At 43.3% G+C, this 22,682-nt stretch overlaps 1 protein-coding gene across 1 annotated transcript in view; it reads right to left on the reverse strand.

The window, feature by feature from the left end:
- The window catches only part of LOC139220197 (dedicator of cytokinesis protein 3-like), a 106,073-nt gene that overhangs the window by 42,199 nt on the left and 41,192 nt on the right, over positions 1-22,682 (reverse strand). The window contains exons 6-9 of the mRNA XM_070852270.1: positions 8,626-8,774; positions 6,783-6,867; positions 2,035-2,076; positions 906-1,060 (exon numbers count right to left, since the gene is read on the reverse strand). Of these exons, the coding sequence (XP_070708371.1) occupies positions 906-1,060; positions 2,035-2,076; positions 6,783-6,867; positions 8,626-8,774 (431 nt within the window). The remainder of the gene's footprint in view (positions 1-905; positions 1,061-2,034; positions 2,077-6,782; positions 6,868-8,625; positions 8,775-22,682) is intronic.

Genomic DNA, 22,682 nt, shown 5'->3' on the forward strand with positions numbered 1-22,682 from the left:
GAGAGAGACAGAGAGAGAGAGAGGGAGAGAGAGAGGGAGAGAGAGAGGGAGAGAGAGAGAGAGGGAGAGAGAGAGAGGGAGAGAGAGAGGGAGAGACAGAGAGAGAGAGAGGGAGAGAGAGAGAGAGAGAGAGAGAGGGAGAGAGAGAGGGAGAGAGACAGACAGAGAGAAGATCCACCTCATACATGCTTCTCTAGTTCTGTTCTTAAAGAATCTATAAGTGTTTTCTTAATCACAACGTATTGATGACAACATGAAAACCGAGGAGCTGTTTGTCCTGATGACCAAACAGCAGACAGACAGACAGGTATCTCCCTCAGGAGTCAGTGGAGACCAAAAACAGAGCTACAAAAGAGTGAATATTGGACTGAGGGTCGACATCAGATGGACTCAAACGTGACTCCTACTGAATAATAACGTTGCTCTGTAACCGCTGCATGTGTGAATGAGAACCTGTTTCCTAAAAAGTTCCTCACATCAGTTCAAATGTTTGTATTCAAGACTTGTTTCTGCTGCCAAGAAACAGACACTGCAGCTTTAAGTGCTAATGTTCTCCATCATCACAGGTACCAAACATTATTCACCAATGTTAGGATGATTAAATGATTTACTAAAATTTGGACTTGGTTTCAAGCAGTGCAGTGATGAATTTAACCGTTTGCAGGGAATTACATTAGTAAATCAGCACATAGAGGGTCAAGAGCTCATGAAACACTAAAAAAAAATATAACTTGAGATTCACGAGGTCTGAAAATTTGGCCTACGAGTTGTTTACTTTGCTTTGGCAGCTGTGCTTCTACTTTACAGTCATGCCAGCAGAGTCATTAAAACCAAAAGCCAGAACACGCCTGCAGAAATCCAGGAAATAAAACCTGATTTGTGTTTGTGAGTGTGCACTTTGCTACCTGATAGTCTTCCCCTCTCTCAGGTCATACAGGGAGAAGAATATGTCGGTGTCCTCTCCGATGCTGTTGTAGGTGAAGCTCTTCAGGTTGACCAGTAGGTGGTGTGGTACTGGAACTCTGCACGGCTCCCCGTGTCGCTGCCGGGTACCGTCACCCTGGAACGAGCATTAAAACCCGACATCACAGAGAGTTAGCATCAATAATAAATCACCACAGCAGCACAGTTACGAGGATGCATCAGTGTTCACAGTGTACCACAGAAGACACCTTAAGAAAGGTCTCAGGAGGAAAGTCTGTGACACCAAATCTGATGTTTCTATTAAAAAAATACAGCAGATCAGCAGTTTGTGAGGTGTGTTTGTTCCAAAGAGGAGCTGCATGTGGGACTTATTGATAGTCAGCTTATTCACAGACATTCACAGTTTGTACTTTCACCACGTTGCTGAGTTGTCTTTTATCACTTTTAACACTTCTGGACACGAATCACAACATTGTGGGAAAGTGTAGCCCAACAGTAGGCCTGAAGACATTCCCTTAATCCTTAAGAGGGTTTATCATCCAAAGCATATGGAATATTCCTGAAAATAACTAAAGGGCCAAACACTTCTGGACTATCGCCGTATTTTATATAAGAGTGACCCAACGTTACAAACAGCCCCTTCTGCTGGGGAACTGAACCTGTTTTCAGTCCAGCAAGTCTGATGATCTGTGAGGTAAAATTCCTGTTTTTGTCAATGGAGTCTGGTGGCTTTGAAGAGAGCCTTTGAGCGATACAGCAGCGTCCGTTCCGTTTTTTTTAGAGGACGCCTGCCTGCTTCTCCCTACTGGGGACGAGCCGACCGTCACCTGCTGTAGTTTACACACTGACTATGGATAAGGACCTCTCTCTATCCCATTTAAAAACTTCTCCTGTTAAGCTAAACACAGAGATGCTGTTGAGAAAGGCACTAAGGACACCACTGTGGTTGTGTTTATCTGATGAAAGATATCATTTCATTGCTTCTTAAGGCCTTAATTGAACATTGTGTGTTAGCAGTAGTGGTGGGTCAGATGGAACAAACAGAACCTGCATTCCTTAATAACTTCATTCCTTATCAGTGGCATCAGGTGGATGTATAAGTTCTGTTACCTGTGTGGTGCTCTGCTGGACGCTGTGTCTGCTGGACAGGTGCTGTGGAGGAGAGCAAGACACAAGACATTACATCAAGTATCATGTCCTCTCCTCTCCTTGTTTCCTCCCCTAGTCTCCTATTCTCACCTCATCTCCTATCCCCTCCTTCCATCTCGTCTCCTATCTTTGTTTCCTCTCCTCATTTGCCAACTTTTCCTCATTTCTTCTACTCTCCCCGTCTCCTCTCCTCGGCTCCTTTCCCCTACTTTCCATGTTTCTCTATCCTCTCCCTCCTTCTTTCCTCTCCTTGCTTCTTCTTCCTTCTTCATCTCCTCTCCTTGTTTCCTCTCCTCACATCTCACCTCGTCTCCTCTCCTCATTTCCTCTCCACTCCTTCCTCCCTCCCTCTCCTCTAGTTGTTTCCTCTCCTCTCCTCTCCTCTCCTCTCCTCTCCTCTCCTCTCCTCTCCTCTCCTCTCCTCTCCTCTCCTCTCCTCCTTCTCTCCTCTCCTCTCCTCCCTCTCCAGCTCTGCTCCTCTCCATTGTGTTCCATTCTGTTCTCCTCCTCAGATGATGAAAATGCTAAAACGCCCCAGAGACTCATTACTCCGACTTGTCTCTCTAAATCTCTTGACTGGCTGTGTGAGAAGAGAGGCAGCGAGAAGTGAAAACCTGTTTGATGAATTGAAGTAATGACTGTCAAATGCAACCCATCTGCAAATATTCCAACCTGAGCGGAAAATTAACGCCAGCCTGCAGCCAATCTCCCGTCCACTTCTTACCGCCGAGTTTTGTCGGGTAACCGATCAGAAACGTTTTGCTGTTTCAGTGTAAGAAAAATAGAATCCATCCATCACGGGAACTCGTTCATGCACGTACGACGCGTGTGCACATTATGGACATGCTATCATGGACGAACAACACTTCCACATACTGACAATGACAGAAATGTTTTAACTAGATTATCTCAGCGTCCATATTGGCATTTTCTACATGTGTAGTTTAGTTATACATGTTTGGATACATGTAAATGAGTCTGTTTCATCAAGAATATTCCTATAATTAATCCACATTATCATCATCTAGACTGATAAACTGAATTATCTTGCAGTTGATTGTTGTGTTGTATTATATTGGAGTTTTGGAGACGGAAAAAAACTTGAGGATATTTTCATTTTCATTACTACAAATAAGCATTTCATATCTGTCTGTCTGTAAAGAACATATTCTGGCTCTCAGATGGGCTCTAATGCAGCAGAAAAAGGAGATTTTACTCCTTTTTTCTCTCTTTCTGCTCGTTTGCTGTTTCCTACCTTCCGTCCCACCATCTATAAACTTTACCACTTCATCTCCGTTTCTCTTTCCTCCTCTTTCTCTCATCCTGTCTCCAGATCAGTATCTAGGCAACAGAACAAAGGGGGAATCACCACGACTACAGAGTTTGACTGGTACAGCTCAGCTATTTAAAGCAGGACTGATGTAAGACACAGAACATCAAGTATTACAAAGAGACCACGAACGGCCAAGAATACTCCTCACACTTAATTCAATATTTATTTCAGCCCTGGAAATGTGACCCTGGCTGACTCAGATCATCCATCCAGACCGTGAACATACGTGAAGCAAAGTGTTAATAGAGATGCGCCATACTTTTTCTGTTGGAAGCAATTAGAATATGAAACGAAACATTTTACATCTGGAATAAATATGTTCATCATTAGTTGGTGACATTAGTGCCTAAATGTGCCAAATGTAAGTAATTCAGAGATTAAATTCCCCAACATACCCCTGACGTTAAGATCATTTAAATGTTCTCATTTTGTATTTCTGATATTTAATGCACCACTCAAATGGACTTTATGGTATAAAAGTATAACGTTATGTTGTTGTGAGCTTGTAATTGGGCAGTAATTGGTTCAGATCCTTACATTAGTGGATCTGCATGAGAGGTAGGTGATTTAAACAGACGTTCCACAGCTCACAGCTTCCTTCTTTTCAACAGAGATGCAAGCGTAGACAACTACATGGGTTAAAATACGCCTGTTTTTATGGCACCAAGATGGAAACATGTGACAACAATCAAGCCCTCAGCTCCACGAGACCTGCTTAACTCATTCTGTCACTCTGGTTGTAAGGTCGGCCACACTGCCGTTGATTACAGCCGTCTCCATCATGGACACCCGGAGCTGCTCGACCTGTCACTTCTCACTGCTTTGACACCAACAGGAGGAGCGACGCCTGGAGAAACATCAGCTCAGAACTTGGAGGACTGCTCATATTGGTGAGAAGCTGTTATTACATCACCAGTTGGGCCTGTCACCTAGTTTAGTTTGTTCTAATGTCTTCTTACAAGGCTGAACACCTCCAGGGTCCAGTTTTACCTGCTTAGTATTGGCAGGCGTGACCTAAACATGTGACCGGTGCTGTGCTGGTAAATCCCTGCTGCTGTCCGTGGTGCTGAAACAGTAAACTGATTTGTAATCGTACCTTTTTTCGCCTTGAATCTATAATATTATCTAAACTTTTAAACTATGTTTCAGCCCACACTTTACAAAGTGGTGTCACCTTCACCATCAAAGTTATAAGTAACAAGGCGCTGCCTGTAGTGTTCCTGTAATATTTGTATAGTATTACAGGAGGGGGGGGGGGCTCCCATTGGACCGCTCCTTCTCCTTCCTGTGCCCTGAGGCCACCAGTAGTAGACTGAGACTGTACTGAGAACCTCGCAGTGGAGAAACTGAATGTGCCGACATGGTATATACATGAGAAGATGTATGTTTGATGGGAGCATTAAAGAGGTGGTTCATAGAATCAGAGGGGTCAGACTGGCTGCTCTCAGCTGTGATTGTGTAGCAATTCAACAAAAAATAGAGGAAAAACAAGAGCAGAGGGATGAGGAGGACGAGGAGGACGAGGAGGATGAGGAGGATGAGGGGGGGCCAGCAGGACAGAATCACAGCACATCAACAGGTGGCTGATTCACAGCAGAAGCAAACAGAGCAAACCCTCCACAGTGCATTATTTATTTTTTAGTTTGTTTAGAATTATGGTGGAGTAAAACATGTGAAGAAGAGTGATGAAGCTGCTGATCTACACCAGTCCGTCCGTAATCACTGCCGCAGCTGCTCAGACTTGTGTCTTTCACACCTCAGTGTGCAGCCTTCACTCTGATTCCAGGACTCTTCCCAAACCCAACCTGCCATCAGCAACATTACTCTGCCACAGCTGAGGGTGAAATCCAGAAACGGTGATGAAATCCTCTTTACCGCCAGGAATCGACTCCTTTGTCTACAGATCTACAGTCCTAAAAATCTGTTTTTGATGCTTGAACTGACGACATCATAACATTCATAACATAGTTAGAGTACTGAAGAGTAAAATCTCTGAATGCTGTAAAATAACAAACCTGCTACAAGACCAGAACTAGTGATGTGGTTCAAATATCATTTTAGTGTTGGATTCAAACACAATAACCACTTATTTAATAATTATATCATCATCTATCAATCTATCTATCAATCTATCTATCTATCATCTATCTATCTATCTATCTATCTATCTATCTATCTATCTATCTATCTATCTATCTATCTATCTATCTATCTATCCATTTATCAATCTATCTATCTATCTATCTATCTATCTATCTATCTATCTATCTATCTATCTATCTATCTATCTATCTATCCATTTATCAATCTATCTATCTATCTATCTATCTATCTATCTATCTATCTATCTATCTATCTATCTATCTATCTATCAATCTATCTATCTATCAATCTATCAATCTATCTATCCATCTATCCATCTATCTATCAATCTATCAATCTATCTATCAATCTATCATCTATCTATCTATCTATCTATCTATCATCTATCTATCTATCTATCTATCTATCTATCAATCTATCTATCTATCCATCTATCCATCTATCCATCTATCTATCAATCTATCAATCTATCTATCAATCTATCATCTATCTATCTATCTATCTATCAATCTATCTATCTATCATCTATCTATCTATCTATCTATCTATCTATCTATCTATCATCTATCTATCTATCTATCTATCTATCTATCATCTATCTATCTATCTATCATCTATCTATCTATCTATCTATCTATCTATCATCTATCTATCTATCTATCTATCTATAATCTATCTATCTATCTATCATCTATCTATCTATCTATCTATCTATCTATCTATCTATCTATCATCCATCTATCTATCTATCTATCTATCATCTATCTATCTATCTATCTATCTATCATCTATCTATCTATCTATCTATAATCTATCTATCTATCTATAATCTATCTATCTATCTATCTATTTATTTATCTATCTATCTATCATCTATTTATCTATCTATCTATCATCTATCTATCTATCTATCATCTATCTATCTATCTATCTATCTATCATCTATCTATCTATCTATCATCTATCATCTATCTATCTATCTATCTATCTATCATCTATCTATCTATCTATCATCTATCATCTATCTATCTATCTATCATCTATCATCTATCTATCTATCTATCATCTATCATCTATCTATCTATCTATCTATCATCTATCTATCTACGTTAATGAGCTCCAGCTCAAAGGTCTAACAGACTAAAGATCTGTTAGAGTCACTCTCTCCAAGACGTTTGTGAATCTGTGAGGTTTTATCTTCTACTGCTTCTACTCTTAGTGGAGCTGTGATCCAGGATCACTGGGTGTTTCCTGCTCTAAATAAAGGACTCACCATCTTATAAAGGTCTGACACGCTTATCTGGTCTTCATCCACCATCTCAAACTCCTTCCTGGGCACCAGGTCCAGACCCAGGTGTCTGAGAGGGAGGGAGAGGGGGAGAGAGGGAGTGGGAGAGAGAGAGAGAGAGAGGGGGAGAGAGAGGGAGAGAGTCATGTCTTTTGTATAACCTTCACACAAACATTGTACACATTTCTGAAATGTATCGGTACAAAAACCTTCCCACTAAACACACACACACACACACACACACACACACACACACACACACACACACACACACACACACACACACACACACACACACACACACACACACACACACACACACACACACACACACACAGTATTACAGTTATTTTAGACGTGCCCTCTGGGGTTATTGTTCCTGAGGATTACTTTCTGTTCAATTTCAACAACCACATCATTCACCTACAGATCGGTGACCTCGGTCTGACAGACAGGATGCAGAATGTTCCTGATAAAAACGGTTTCTTAGCCGTGAATGAGAAACGGAGAGCGAGGATTTCTGAGTTAGTGCCTGCACATTGTGTTTAACCGAGGCTCCGCAGGCAGAGGAAGCACATCATTCTCTGGCTGATAAAGTTTGAGAACTGACGGATTTTATTCATTACACTTTACGTAACCTGGCCTCTCGTACAATACAAGGAAAACCTTTCAGGGAGTTTCCTTCGTTTCTCTAAAATGTGGTTGGATGACAGTGATAAAACCCGGAGCTGTCGTTAGAGATGAAGCTGGGGATTATTTTCTCAATTAACTGATTGATCATTTTGTCTTTAAAATGTCAGAAAACACCTCACAATGACCCAATTAATTAACAGTTCTCATTGTGTAAGTCCATTAGTCCAAAACTTATTCAATTTAAACTCACACAAAGTGGTAATAAAGTGGTGAGTTATTCATGGATTATCAAAATGAAATGAATCGACTTTCTTTGTGATTGGCCTCTAAGCTCTACGGCAGCAATCCTCAGAGTCTGGACTCTGATCCAGATCCAGATCCAGACTGAGTCTGATTGTGGGTCTGTATCAGTGGGCGAGGAAGAGCTGCATGTGATCGTTACATGTGAACTTTACAATCGAAGAAAAACACAGAACAGGAACATTAAATTGACGGAGCGGCAACCTCCTGAAACAAGATTCTGTGAGTTAAATCTTGTTCAAAGTTTCCTTGAATGCACCAAAGGTTGTTTTTTTTTTACCAAATTGAAACTTAACGTGTAACAGCAAATAAAAAGCCCAAACAGAAGGAACCTCTGTGGTGTGTCATGGCTGCATGTGTTTGTCCCTTTTCCTCCTCTCTGTAGCTCCGCCCAGGTCCTCTACACCTGAATGAGATGCACCTGGCTCAGGAAGGGAAGTGGATAAAGGCTCCAGGCTCCACTTGAAGCCTCTGGTTATGGCCCTTTTTTTTTTTTTTTTATCATGTGTTCCCCACAGACTGCAGCTTTTAATAAGCCATGTTACAGTCCCGTCCTCACCTTTCATTCCTCCAGCATTAAAAACTCAATCCCAAGTCAACGGGCAATTTCTCCTCCGTTCAGTTGTTTTCTGTCGGCCTTTTGACAAACTCCCATGAGCCTTTTCAAATAAAGGTGTACGGCTTCATCCACCTGACTCCAATCATACCTCTGTTTGCCCTGCGTGGGTGTCGGGGGAGCGCCGGTCTGCTGTCTGTAGCTGTGAGTCCTCAGCACAGAACATGCTTATGCTCATTTATCTATACGGGGAAATGTTTTGTCCTAAGATTGATTTGCGCCCTTTGGAGGAACACTTGGTGATGTGTGTGTGAATGCAGTGTGTGCTCGTCTTCTCACTCGTTGCCCCAGTCCAGTCGGACGGTGATGTGTCTCTTGACGTCTCGGCTCTGGTCCTGCGTCAGGTGCCCCGACAGGAGCTGCCTCCTCAGATCGATCAGCTCCATCATCACGTGGCGAACCTTGTAGAACAGATCTACTTTGTGTTTCTGACGGAGAGAGAGAGAGAGAGAGAGAGAGAGAGAGAGGGATTACATTCATCTGTTGTTCAGCATATTATCCAGCTCATGAGGAAGTTGTGCTTCGGTTGCTCTGCACTGTGTTATCCAGGCACTGGCACTCACACAATCACAACTCAGGCTGTAATACAGTTAAGGTGAACGCGTTCATTGTTCTACCAGCTTGTTCCCATTTGGCCTCGCAGAGAGAGTCGGAGCCCACGCCAGCATGCACCAGCCACGAGGCAGAGAAGCTGTGTGAACAGTCTGTCACATCAACAAACACATTTACAGCGGCCGGTCCAGCTGCCCCGCGAGAAGGCAGGGATCATCAAACCTGTTTCCTCTGAGAGCGACAGGGAGGGTCGGAGCACAGGGGGCACTGATACGGAGAGCGACTGGATCTATAACATCTGACTGACTGATTATTTTCCTGTCGTGCCAGAATAACAGTTGCAGTGTTACAGCATTTATCTCACAGCTCGGTCTTATACCAAATATTCTGCCTTTTTTCTTCACGCTTGGCAGAGGGGGAGGATTTTAGTCCTGTTGCCCTTCTTCTCCACAGTCTAAAAGACCACTAGTGAATCTGACTTTACTCATTTAATTGTCTAAATCTGAAACAATTCATTGATTAGTCAACAGAAAATTAATGGGCAACAATTTTTCTTTTTTCTTGACTTATTCTATGACTTTGCTCTCTTGCACACTGTCATATCTGACTACCTGTTGTTGTCTATAATTCATTGTATCTGGCTGCTATTTCCCTAAATGATTAATTAAGTCAACAAACAATCAATTAAGTAATTTCCCAAGTAAAATACACATAAAACATCACCGGTTCCTTTTTCTATCTGAGCTCTGTGAATGTGTGACGGTCATTTCTAGCTTCTCTCCGACGCTCTATTAAATAAACGATTCACTGAAAACACAGCCGATGGTGAAAGTAATTGTTAGCTGCAGCCCTCTAATTATCCCAATCACGTTTTTAATGCACATATGAACATGATCACAGTCTAACGAACCCTAAAATAGCAGGCCAATAGTTGTGTGTCACACACAGCACAAACAGGTGAGCGCACACACACACACACACACACACACACACACAACCGGGAACACACTTCCCCTCATAGCTTGTTCTATTATTACATTTCTAATTTACCCCAGAGGCCTTCAGCAGCAGGCTGCAGGATTAAACGTCCATTCAGGTCTTGACAGGATACCTACATAGGCAGAAAAACCCCTGCACAGGGTGTCTAGGCCTGAAAACACACACTCACACACACTGTGCTGAGGTTGTGAGTGTGTGAGGTCCAAAAACTACACTCATACATACAGTGTGCTACCTATGGCTATACCGTATGCATGGAATATGATTACATCTGTATTCTCTATTCACGTATGCATTAGAAAGCGCAAACACACATTTGTTGAGGTCTGGGCGCCTGTAAAGAGGAGAACGGAGAGAAAAGAGCAGTGAACCACCAGGTGATTCACTCACAGACTCATTCCGTTGTGTATGCGCTCTGTCTCCTCGGTCTCAGGCCGTCTCTCCCTCTCTTTGTTGGGTACCTCAGATATACAGGAGGCTCCTGTGCATCAGAGACATTATATAACTCCGGCTGCAGTGGAGGTGGAGCTGTTTTTGGGAAACTCAGCGAGGAAAATACAACAATTTTGGCAAACACAGTTGAAGCAGCTCTGAAATCGATCGGTGAATTTGCTCTGGAGGTTTTTCTGCTGTTCCCCCAGTGCATGCTGGGAAGCCTCGACCAAGAATAAGTGGGTACTGAGATTAGATAGAAGATCAGATGGTTCCGTCACAGCAGTCAAGACTTCATCTTTAAAAATATTTCTGAATTTTGAACACATCACTTTCCTCTAACTACCCCGGACTTCTCCGTCTTCCTCCACTTTCATCACCGCCTGAGTGTAAAAGAAGTTATTTAAAACATGCATCATTTTAAAAGGTCTGTTTCCTGTTGTAACAGTCGTTTCTAAATTATGATCCACCTCTGAGGCAAAGAGTCCACAGAGAGTCTCTTTTCTCCTCCTCAGTAGTTCCTGCTGGAAACCCTGTTGCACCGTCCCGGCAGTGCTCAGTGATTACCATGTTTTTAGCACTCGAGAATTCTACTTTTAGCCAAAAAAGTGCCGTATTTCGAATGGATTTTCTGTGGTTGCTTAGCAACAACAAGAGTCGCACACAGACGTTCCCTTCAGCATCTGTTTAGCATTTGTTTTTAAGGGAAGATGCCCAGTGGACACAGACGCTAATGCTCTTTGAAAGTCACTCTGCCAGAGTCTGCACGTTGATCATGAATGATACAGGAGCATCATTCAGAGGGCAATCACCTCAAAACGCACTTTTCATCAATCACACATATATTGGATCTCTTTTTATTACCAATCAGATCATTCTTTTGTCTAATAAAGGTGAAAAACAAGAGGGGTGCCACTGAGAAGTTACCAGTGATGCATGACCGGCCTCTGATTGGTTAGATTTTGACATGACCGGCCTCTGATTGGTTAGTCACATATCATGAACATATCCTGCTCCCTGGTCTATTTTCCTCTGGATGGAAACATGATTTATTAAATGAACGTCATGCTTTATTGGAGAAGACTGGAAACTAGACTTGAAACCTGGAAACAAGGATTAGATTTTTTAGTATTTTAGCCGGAGCAAATCAAACAGTTCAAACAGTAAAAGAAACAGAAAGTCTTCAACAGTAAAATAAAAAATGACATTTATGTTTTAACAATGACGATTCCTCTGTTGTGCTACCTTTAAGACTTTAACTGTTAACATGAGACTCTCCCTGAGAACACCGGCAGTCTGTGTTAACCTGAGCACTTCTTTTTATTTTGATTCGTTACGCGCTACAACACGTTGTATCCTAAAGCCAAAGCAAGTCCATAATTTCTAGCTCATTCATTGTGCTCAATGCTCAAGTAGGTCAGTTTAAAGCTTAAATGGTTCTAAACTTTAGTTTGGCAGAATACACTCTGTTCCTCGGGGTGCTCCTCGATCAAAGCGGCAGGACGGGAGTCAGCAGTAAAGCCCCAAGTGCTCCACAGACCAGAACCCCACAGACACAGGACACACACACGGCTCTTATTTACAGCAGCAGGCTGAGAGACAAACACATTTACACCAGAGAGCTGTCCGACTCTGGCCGCCCATCGTCAGCCACTGGAGCCGCCGGGGGAGACAGTGAAGTATGTGCTCGGCTGAAGTTCGCCTCAATAGAGGAGGAGAACTCGTGTGTCACTCTCCTGTGGGGCCACAGAAACACAAAGGAACGGGTTTGGAGTAAAGGCGTACTTTTCTCAAGACGCCAGAGCGATAAGTGGATAAATGAATGAACAGCAAGCAGCACATCCACCACCCTGGAGGAACTGCTAACTCAGCTGCTGTGGTGTAAAAGTCATTTTCCACTGAGGTGAGTGCAGAACCATGTGCAACCATAATGGGAGGCACAACAGACTCTCAATTCAAAGACATTAATAGAATCTGTCACAGCCATTCAAGGAGGCAAGAGGCTACAGTCTAGTTTTTGAAATTTTAGTTAGTCATTGTACCGTATTTAATCAGACAGACTCAAAGTAACACAGTTAGACAAACAGGTGCACGTGAGGTAACACGGGAATAACGGAGTCTCTGTACAAATAATGAGGCTGCCAGGTGTCGTCTGCTGCGTTCACTGTACCTGATGATAACTTAACGAGCACACACAACATCTGCAGAGGGCTTCAACAACACGTCTTTGCCCCTGGGCCTTTTCAGGTTGGGCGATGTCTGCCAAACTAACATACGATGATGTCCACGTCCACGTTAGCGGTGTAGGGCAGCGCTGCGCTGACAGTCTGACAGTCTGACAGTCTGACATAGCTGGTGAGCACAGAAGTGTCCGGAAAAAACAGTGGGAGAAGGGGCGGGATAGAGACTCGGTAGGGGGGTACGGGAGAGGAAGCGCTATACCTTCTGCATCAGTGCAGACTCCTCTAGTGTAACACCTCCCCCACCCACCACCATTAAAGACCAAAACACAAAATGGTGACACTACGGAAATGTGGACTGGTAAATATTGTGCTTCTCAGTCTGAAATAGTTTATCAGAACACAATCACAAAAAAGAGAAAACTGAATTTCATGTTTCCACATGCATGAAATAAAAGCACGCGCAGCAGGTTTCGAGGCAACAGGGAGTGGAAGCACGGCAGCCACCAGCCATCTGTACCTCTTCTACTCCAGCAGCCAGGCTGCCTGTTGGAAATCCAGGACTGCAGATTTATCTGGGACATCTGGCCGTCCCAGTCAGTGGGTGGATGCGCTTTGACCTTTGACCCTCCTGTGAGTCAATCAGCCCGACTCAGAACAGGTGCACCAGCTGGCACAACAGGAGGGAACCACGTCTCCTCTCCACCTGAAAACCCGCCCATCCACACCACAGATAGAGATACACGGTGCTTTGAGATGAACCTGCCTGATGTGTCCGTCTTTGAGAGGAAATATACAATCAGAGGTAAAATTGAGCGCTGAAGGTTTTTTTTGTCAGCGGCAGAGAGGAAATCTCTTTTGTGTCGACTATTTGTGGATTTAGTCGCCCTCCTATCGCTCTCCCTTCCTAACTGCCTCCTCTGCCTCTTTCCCCGGCTGGAGTGAGTAATCACACCTTCACATCCAGCGGGAACGAATACACAAACACACGCATCAACACCGTTTAACACATCTCCACCACTTCAGCGCTATAAAAACCAGCCGAGCAAATCTCAGATAATGATGCTGTTTGTAGAAGCTATCCTGTTTCGTTGGACCTCCTATCAGGCCATCTTGATATTACCGAAGCAAAACAAAGCACAGTGATACGTACATTACATGTCAGCACAGCTCTCAAGTGTAACACAGAGCACCAAGAGGAAGAGAACAACTACTCGTGTTCTACTGCATTTACACATTGAAACATTTACTTTCCTCTTTATTGCTGCATTGGCCTTTCAGTCAGAAGGACATTAACTCCTCCATTAACAAACAGCCAGAGTGGAACACTACAGCATAGGTTTTTCAACCTGCGGATCAGGGACCAAAGGTGGGTCTCCTGCAGGTGAGACATCGTCACAGCTCAGCATTAATATATAATAGGATTTTATTCGGTCTGACAGCTCTAATATCTTATGGGACATTTGCAACACCTCTTTTCCATTAGCGACATCCTGCTCCATTTTCACACCTGACAAATGAGAAAAGCAAAAGGTGTGTTTTAAACTTTCATCTGGTTTCACTGGGAGGCCTTAAGTGCCTGGCTGTGATACATGGAGGTCTGAATGTTGGATTATCATATTAAACTCACTAAATATTTCAAAATTTTTTTCATATCACCGTTTGCATCCTCGCCAACTTCTGGGAAATATAACTGTGTCTAGTTAACTTCACCAGCTGATCAGTAACCTCGTTGTCTGCTGTTTGCTCGTGTTCAGTGAGTTTATCACAGCTGAAGCTACAACACCTGCCCGCCTCGGCTGGAAATGATGCTGATGAGTGATGAGCCTGAACAAAACGATGGAGTCACGGCCATAAGAAACCACAACAGTGAGCTGAAAGATGCTGAAATGCTTCACAGGGTTTGTCACCTTTCATATTAAGAATGAAAAACAATTCTGATGAGTCCAGACTTCAGATATGATTACATCCATCGATCCATTAATACCGCTCATCCTTATTACACCTTCATTTAATTTAATTTATAATTTGGATTTTGTTAGTTGAGGCTCACAGTGGTTTGATTTGGTAGTTCACGGCACACATGAGTTACTGGTCAGTACAGTAGTAACAGGTGAAGTTCAAGGGTATCACATTTACAAAAAGACCAATAAAATGAAGCCTACATGCAAAAACAGCTGACCTTATACAAGCAGTGAGTAAGATACTAACAAAGCATCAGTTAATCACCAGGTAATCATGTTTTTTATGTGTTTATCGAAGCAGGTTTGTTGGCTTTGTGTAACATGAAAGTGATCAAATGAACAGTTGAACAGACAAGCTGAGTTCAACAGACTTATAGACAGATTTAAAATCTCTATCTGTGTTTTGAAGATCAGGCTGCAGCTTGTTCCACGCAGTAGGTGCAGAAAACCTGAAAGCTTTCTCAGTTTCTACTTTGGGAACAAGAAGTCACAAAACCTTGAGTCATTACAGCTGAGTTTGAAATGTTCTTTGAACAAACGTCTCTGCGCAGCGAATGAGTGTGTTTTTGCTCAAGGACACTTCAGCAGGGAGAGACAGCTGCTGTCTTGTGACTCAACACATCCTACAGCGGTAAAACGATGGAGATGAATGTTGTTAGTTTGTTATTTCTTGACGATGAATGCAGTTATGGAGGATAATGCTCACACACAATCAACTGTTTTACATCCCTGAACTCCTTCTTTGACTTCCAGACTGAAAGAGAAGCCAGCAGAGAGTTTCTGATAACTAGCTGAGGAAGAGTCCAGGCCCTCCCCGGCCCCGAGGCTGGGTGCTGGCACACCAATCAGCGCCGCTGCACCACAGTTCTGAGGCTGCTGTCTCATTACGCTGGATCGTTACTCACTCTGACAAGTTGGGCTGCTAACGTAATCAGGTAATCTGTAAAGTGTAACTGATTACTCCCAGGAAGTTACCAGTTCGAGGCCTCCTAATGGGATGTGAGTCAGCCTGGCATCTCCCAAGTCAGTGGGGATGCTCACTACACCTCTGATCCATTAGCGAACGTCCTGCTTCATTTTCACGCCTGTCAAACCTGCTGCTGCGCTGCTGAAAACAAAGCGCTGAGGCAAATCACCAGGGACCACAAACAAAGAGCTTCTGAATCCCTTTTTGGTCTCCACTGCTAAACTGTTATTGTAACATGCTGCCTTTGCTCTCCCAGGATTTATCTGGACAAGGCAAGACTTTAATGTTTCTATATCATCTTTCAGTCTAAACACGGACCTGCAGCAGACAGAAGAGATTCATCCTCACAGAATGAGACCCTGAACCTCGGGTCACACAACGGCCGGATACTTTCCATCGAGTGAGTAGATTAGGGTCAAGGTTTTGATTCTTCAAGTGTGAGCGTGGAAACTAATCACAGTAAAGACTCTCAGGGTCAGAGCTCAGTGTGAAAATGTGAACACCTTTCAGGTGCTGAGGTTTGGACTGTAAAGGCTCCTTCACACCTTTAGCTTCTTGTCAACAGGTGTGTAGGAGGAAACATTCATGGGGGAAAAGAAGACAGAACTCCTGCACACTTTATTAGAGATACTACTAGTATATAGTAGTACATCTAAGCACATCAGCAGTATATCTAATTAAGGTCTTGAGTTTTAAAGTTGTTTAAAAGTGTTTACTTTAAAACAACAGCTGGATATTCTGCTAGGAAACACTTAACATATAAAATAACCCTACTGAATTCATTAACCTACACAAAGTGTACTTTACTGTATATATATGTATTTGGAGTAATGTTTATTATTGTGTTGCAGAGGTTAACACATGGGCTGTGTTAAACAAGTTTTCTTTTTTAAATAAATGCATCTCTGCCTTCTTTCTGGGATTGTAAGGGAACATTGGCAAGTCTAGACACTAAACTGTAGGTGGAAATAAATATTTATTGCATTGCAGGGTAGCATCAACAAAAGAAAATGAATGCCCTTGCTTGAAATTTAAAAACCACAGTGCCTCTGCACTAACCCAGCAGCTACTCCAAGCTGTCAAAGAGTTTGGTAAAGGCAGCGTTTTCTAGCAGGAGTTTGGCACCATGCAGCGTGCAATATGTGTTGTGTGTTAGTGTGTGTGTGTGTGTGTGTGATTGGTGCAAACTCCATCCCAAATCCTCCCCTGACCTTGTATGAACCCTGCTTGGTGGCACGCAAGGCACACACACACACACACACACACACACACATGCAGTAATGCCAGAAGCAGGATGTGATAGCAGGGATGCCGGCCAGTCGTGTGCCATGCTGTGTGCAGTTCAAGAGGTGGACAGAAGGACAGCTTCCTCTCTGACTGTACGATACAGTTTCACCAGCTGGTACGAGTGACTCAAGTCGGACGAGGCACAGACGATACGTTTGTTATGAAAGTGAGTAAAAAGTACATGGGTTATCTGCCGTCGAGACATTTTAATCTTAACACCCAGATTTGAGTTTTCAGGTCAGTATAATCTGCTTGTAGTGTCTCACTTTGTCAACTTCCCTGTGGCTCCTGACTGACCAGATCTCAGAGACAGAGATGAATATTAGTGCAGGAGTGTGAATCAGCGATAATTCACCTTTAAAAGTACGTTCGTTAGCAGTAAAGGAAGAACAAAAACAAACAAACAAACAGGAAAGAAATCAGAAATATAAACAGACGTGTGGTGTAAATATAGAAATAAGTGGGTGCTGAGGGGAAGCTCAGGTTTTGGAAGGACATCTCCCTACATATTATCAATGGGAAGAAAAAATCTCACTGGGTTGAGTAACAATGTTCTGCATGAGCACACATGGTCTCCACATGCAGCTCAGCAGGGCAGAAATAGACTCTGTGGAAGGATGCAGCTCTGAAAGAGAAAGACCACAATCTCAGAGAGGTCAAAGGTGATGATGTCCTCGAGGCTCATTGTACTTCCTGATTTTGGAGTCCGTCTGAATAAAAAAATAAAACTGTTGGATTGCCAGTATTCTTCTGCAGCTGGACAGGACCAAAAAGGATCAGGAGGTCAGGAATACGGGCTGAGAGCCACTGAGGCCGATAGTGACGAATGGAAATATAACACATACTGGATTAGGGGACCTTTGTCGTCATGGTTACAGCAACAGTGGTTTCGCTGTTAAGGTCCGACTTTATGTTAAGATTCGTCACACGTTTCCTACTTTGTTACTGACTGTACGGCCATTAGAGGGCGCTGTCACTCGGTGGTTTAAGGCCACTTGCTTAAACGAGCGATGCTGTTGTTTTTGTTGGAAGGACTGCAGACAGACAGAGTGCAGACAGACAGAGTGCAGACAGACAGAGTGCAGAAACTGAGAATAAGTTACCCTTGGATGGTGTTTTTGCCAGGACAGTCCACCAACTACTGTTTTATGCTAACATTCCTCTGCCGAGCTAACAGTTACTGAACCAGCCTGGAACCTCAGAAACAACGCCAAAGACAAATTTTAGGGTTTAACTACACTGATGCAGCTGTGACTGATGGTGTTTCTGTGCGCATGTCACTGCTCATTTTCTACATTTTGTCTATGATTATGGTTCTGTTATTGTGTTTTTATGTCCCTGTGTGTGTGTCTGTTTCAGAGAAAGCTGAAGGAAACAAGGCCGCTCATGTACGAGAGTTACTGTATGTATTCTGGTCCAAATGAATCTACTGGATCACAATCTACATTTCTAGTGTATAAACTTCTTAGCAGCCCACTTTCCTGAGTGTGATGTTAAAATTAAAAGTTGCTGCAATTAGTTTCACTTTGAATATAACTGGTTGGACAGCTTTTAATATGATGCAATGCAAGCTTCATCAAAAAACCCCACAACATCTCCATCCCGTACAGAGACATGATGAATGCTGTTGAACTTAGTTTGAAATCGGATCAAACTCGCAGAGGAGACTTTCGACATGTAAATGTAAATGTGTGGTGTGATCTGGGCAGCATTAGACCCCCGTTTTAGTTTAAACACAACCAAAACGATGGATATTTGGAACGTTACGTAACGTCAAAGTAAAACCGTCGATTATAACGAGACACACTTTGCCAGGTGAGTCATGAGCTTCTACACCTGAATAATAAGAAGAAAAACATCAGTAGGTTTACAGCTTTTTCATGAGCTTTCCGCTGATGACATGAAAAATAAAAACAACAGCTACTGTTCGCCAACAATGGCCTCGTCGCCGTGGCAACGATGGGTGAGTCACCATTTCAAATATATGACACTGCACTTACTGAAACCTACAGATCCTGGACAGAAACAGGCAGACGTGTTTCCATACGGCTCAAATCAGCGGGTATGGACAAAAACACACTTTCACTCTTTGTGGAAAACTCTCTCTTTCACACACACACACACACACACACACACACACACACATCTAAAGGACAGAGGCTCTATTCTGAAGCAGACACACACTGCATGTCCGAATGTAGGAGATGATTGTAGCTACTTACAGGTGTGATAGGATGAGAAATCCACTCGTTTCTTTCCTCGCCCGTCTCCTTCCTCCTTCCTCCTCTCTGTTTCTCTGACTCTACCACTGGCAAGCGGCTAAAAAGCACTCCGAACCGGCAGACGAGAAGAAAATCACAGCCTGTCAGGCGACTGGAGATCCTCACAATGTACTGTAGCAGCACTACCCCTCTCGCTCTGCTCGTGTGTCTATGTGTGAGTTCCTAAGCCTTTTTCTGCCTCTCTCCCATCCTCTGACCTGCTCCCAGTCTCCATCTTTCTCATCTTTCTTTATCTCTCTCCTCACCCCCCCCTCTCTCCCTCTCTCCCTCTCTCTCTCTCTCTCTCTCTCTCACTCAGCCACCCACCCACCCACAGGCCAGTCTGCAGCAGTAAGCTCCTCTCCACTTTTGCAATGTTGGAGAGAGTGCACAAAGCTGAGAAAAGATACAGCAAGGTGTGTACTCTGAAGATAGTGATATACGGCCCACTTGACGGTAAAGACATCTGACAGCACAGCTTATGTCCTCAGGCTGTTGCCCACAGAGAGCCTTGAAATCAAACGTGTGACGCTTGTGAGCGCGTGAAAGACAGAAAGCAGGGCAGATAAAGACCAGACACATGAAAGGACTGATATTGAGGGCTAGAACGAGACAGGACCGGCAGCATGTCGTCCTTTGTGGCCCCTCTGGGCAAAAAAACAACAGCTTGCCGCACCTTGTTAATCGCAGCGACCCTCACTTTTGCTAACAGTGTGACACGGTGTTACAACAGAGTGGTGTTCTGCATCTCACTCCCAAATCTGGACTAAGTCTGACCGTTTGGAGCAGAGTAAAGCGGTGAAAGCAGCACTTTAGATGTTTTAACTCATTAATAGGACCTCCTCTAATAGACAAACTCCACGGTCCCATTTGATAATAAACTTTGAGCTTTACATTTATCTGAAGCCAATATGAGGCTTCAGTCAGGGAAGTTCAGGATCAGGTTTATTGGCAACTACATTCTCACATTAAGGACTTTGCTGTGGTATTTTGGTGCATAATAAAAGAAACACATTTGAAATATAAAAGCATAAAATACAGATATGTACAATACAGACTTTGGAGGAAAAAGTGTAAATTACATATATAGATTATGAAGAAGACTGTAACTTTGGAACATACTAACTAAAATGTATGTAACATCACGATAGTGAAGTTTGCACTATAGTGGGACTACAGGGGAGGAGGGCCAACATCTGGATTGAGTGGTAATTGGACAATAATCCGGTCCTGAACACCATAAAAAGCAGGAGATCACTGTGGACAACTGAACTGTGAGAAGTGATATTAAGACCAACACACACCAGTGGAAAGAGTTGTAATGAAATGGCGCACACCCACTGCTGAAAAGGACCAGTAAGCAGCCAGGCCTGAGTTTTAAAAGAAACCTATAAAGACATGAGCAGGCTTATCGGATTTATCTGCAGTTACATAAATGCTGTTAATGTTAAAAAAAAAAAAAGGCTTCATTTTGGGGTGCTTCTCTTACAAAGATAATTCCCACACTAGATGATGGACCAAATGAAGATAACAGACTGCATTGAACAGCTAAAGCATCAATCGACTGAAACAATAACTGACTGAATCCTCAAAATCAGCGTAAGAGTTTCCCTCTAGAGCTGCTAGTTTATGCTGAGATACAAAAGCAGATCTTTTTCTACTCTGTGTTTCGTACAACAGTTCTTAACTGACAGTGTGATGAGCTCTGTGATCCGCTGTGGGAAAACTGCTCTCTGGAAACAAAGCCACTGGTTTGCCTTCAGGACAGACGGGCTGCAGTGGAGACACCGCTGTGTCCACCTCCCATCCAGTGTCATCTCCACCCACGTTATCACACAGAGCAGCTGCACAGTGTGACACACACACACACACACAGATGTGTGTCAAAGGCTAAAACCAGAGGTGGGGTTTTAACACGGCGCTGTTAGCTTCAGTACGCAGAGCTGTCAGTCAAACTACAGGCCGAATGACAACACGGGCCTGCAGGGGAGAAGACGGACCTGATCACACACTGTGGTCTCCTGCTTACATACATTAACACTGACGTAATCTGTGTCCATGAGGAACGCTGGATTAGAGTTTCATCATAAATTCACCAAAGGTCACGTCCATCAGTCCTCTGCTTTGCTTCACATTTGTTAGAAGTGGACAAATATGGACAGCGTTGTATTTTTGAGATGCAACATTTCCCACAAAATATCAGTATTTTAATGTCTGAGCCATTTGGACAAGAGACACGTAGCTGTTCATAGTTTTGAAGTCAGCTCTGACTTCTGATTGGTTATGAAGGTAGAACATGTTGCTTGTTGGAGAGCACACTAAAAACATGTATTGGTGGCAATTTAACTGAAGTGGCCTTTGACCTGCGATGTCAGCAGGTGTATTTAATAACATGAATGACGGCTGCATTCCATTTCGGAGAGGCAAGCTAGTCGCACTACAGCGGCTCAGACAGACTGTTAGAGTTACCGGCAGGGAGCTCACACCCACCGAGCGGAAGAACGAGGGAGAGCAGCGGTTATAGTTACGACTGTTTTCTATTTGTTAGACTGAAAAGCTGAGAGGCAGAATGAACGACGGTCTTCTCGTCACTGTCGTGGACTCCAGCAGAAACTTTACAACAACGTGTTCGTGTGTTGTAATAATAATAATCCTTTAATGTACAGCATACTTCACAGCACACTGTACAAATTGAAATTAGTTCTCTGTATTTAACCCATCATATGTACACACACATGCCCCACACACTCATGCACATGCATATGAACAGAGGGCAGCCATACAAGGCGCCCGGGGAGCGATCTTAGGGGGTAAAGGGCCTTGCTCAAGGGCGGTGCTACACCTGTCGGCCTCTTGGTCACCACACCAAGTCTTCTTTCCTTTGGGGGTTCTCTCAGTCCATGCCGGTCTAGGGGTACGAACCACTCGGCCACCACTCCCCCAAAGGTGAGTGAGGTGAGTGACTTTGGAGGAAAGCCTGAAGGGAGGCGGTATATAAAGTCATTCTCTGAGAGTTGCAAAGCTGCAGACTTCCACGTGTCCCGAAAAGCCCTCACTACAAGGAACAGAAACTCTGAGGGGATAAAACATTTTATATTCACATAACTTCTGTCCAGCTGCAGTCGTCATGCACAGAAACCAATGTAAGGACAGATATTTTGAGGTTTGCGCTCTCATCTGTCTTTCGTTACACGACGTACTACAAAGCCTTATCCTTAAACTACCCTGCCGAGCACACACCAATTATCTCCAGACATCACGGTCTGGACCGAGCCGGTCAAAGCAAGAATCCCCATTAAACCGCAGAACAAGCACGCAATCAACTAAAAGCATCTTTTATTTCTTTCAATCATCAGGTGTTTTTTTTTTTTTTTCAATGCCACACAGCAAAGAGCATAGTAAAGTGTCTGCAGCCATTTTCTTTTGATTGATTTTCTCTCATGTTTTTATGGAAACTCTCACTGAGGGATTCAGGATCTTTTTTTGGTTTCAGGCATTTCCTCGTCTTGATTCTTACAGCCACCAATCCAATCCAATAAAACATGAATTTAGCCTTTCTGTATCTCTGTATCCTCTGCCCTGTTCTCCTGTATCCACTTTTATTTAAATAGTGCCGAAGAGTTCACCTTCCACTCTCCTTTTCTTTATATCTGCCTTTTGACTCCTCTGTCTCCGTCTTTATGTCTTTGCACTG

Source organism: Pempheris klunzingeri, chromosome 2 (assembly GCF_042242105.1).
Source record: "Pempheris klunzingeri isolate RE-2024b chromosome 2, fPemKlu1.hap1, whole genome shotgun sequence".
Taxonomy (NCBI): domain Eukaryota; kingdom Metazoa; phylum Chordata; class Actinopteri; order Acropomatiformes; family Pempheridae; genus Pempheris; species Pempheris klunzingeri.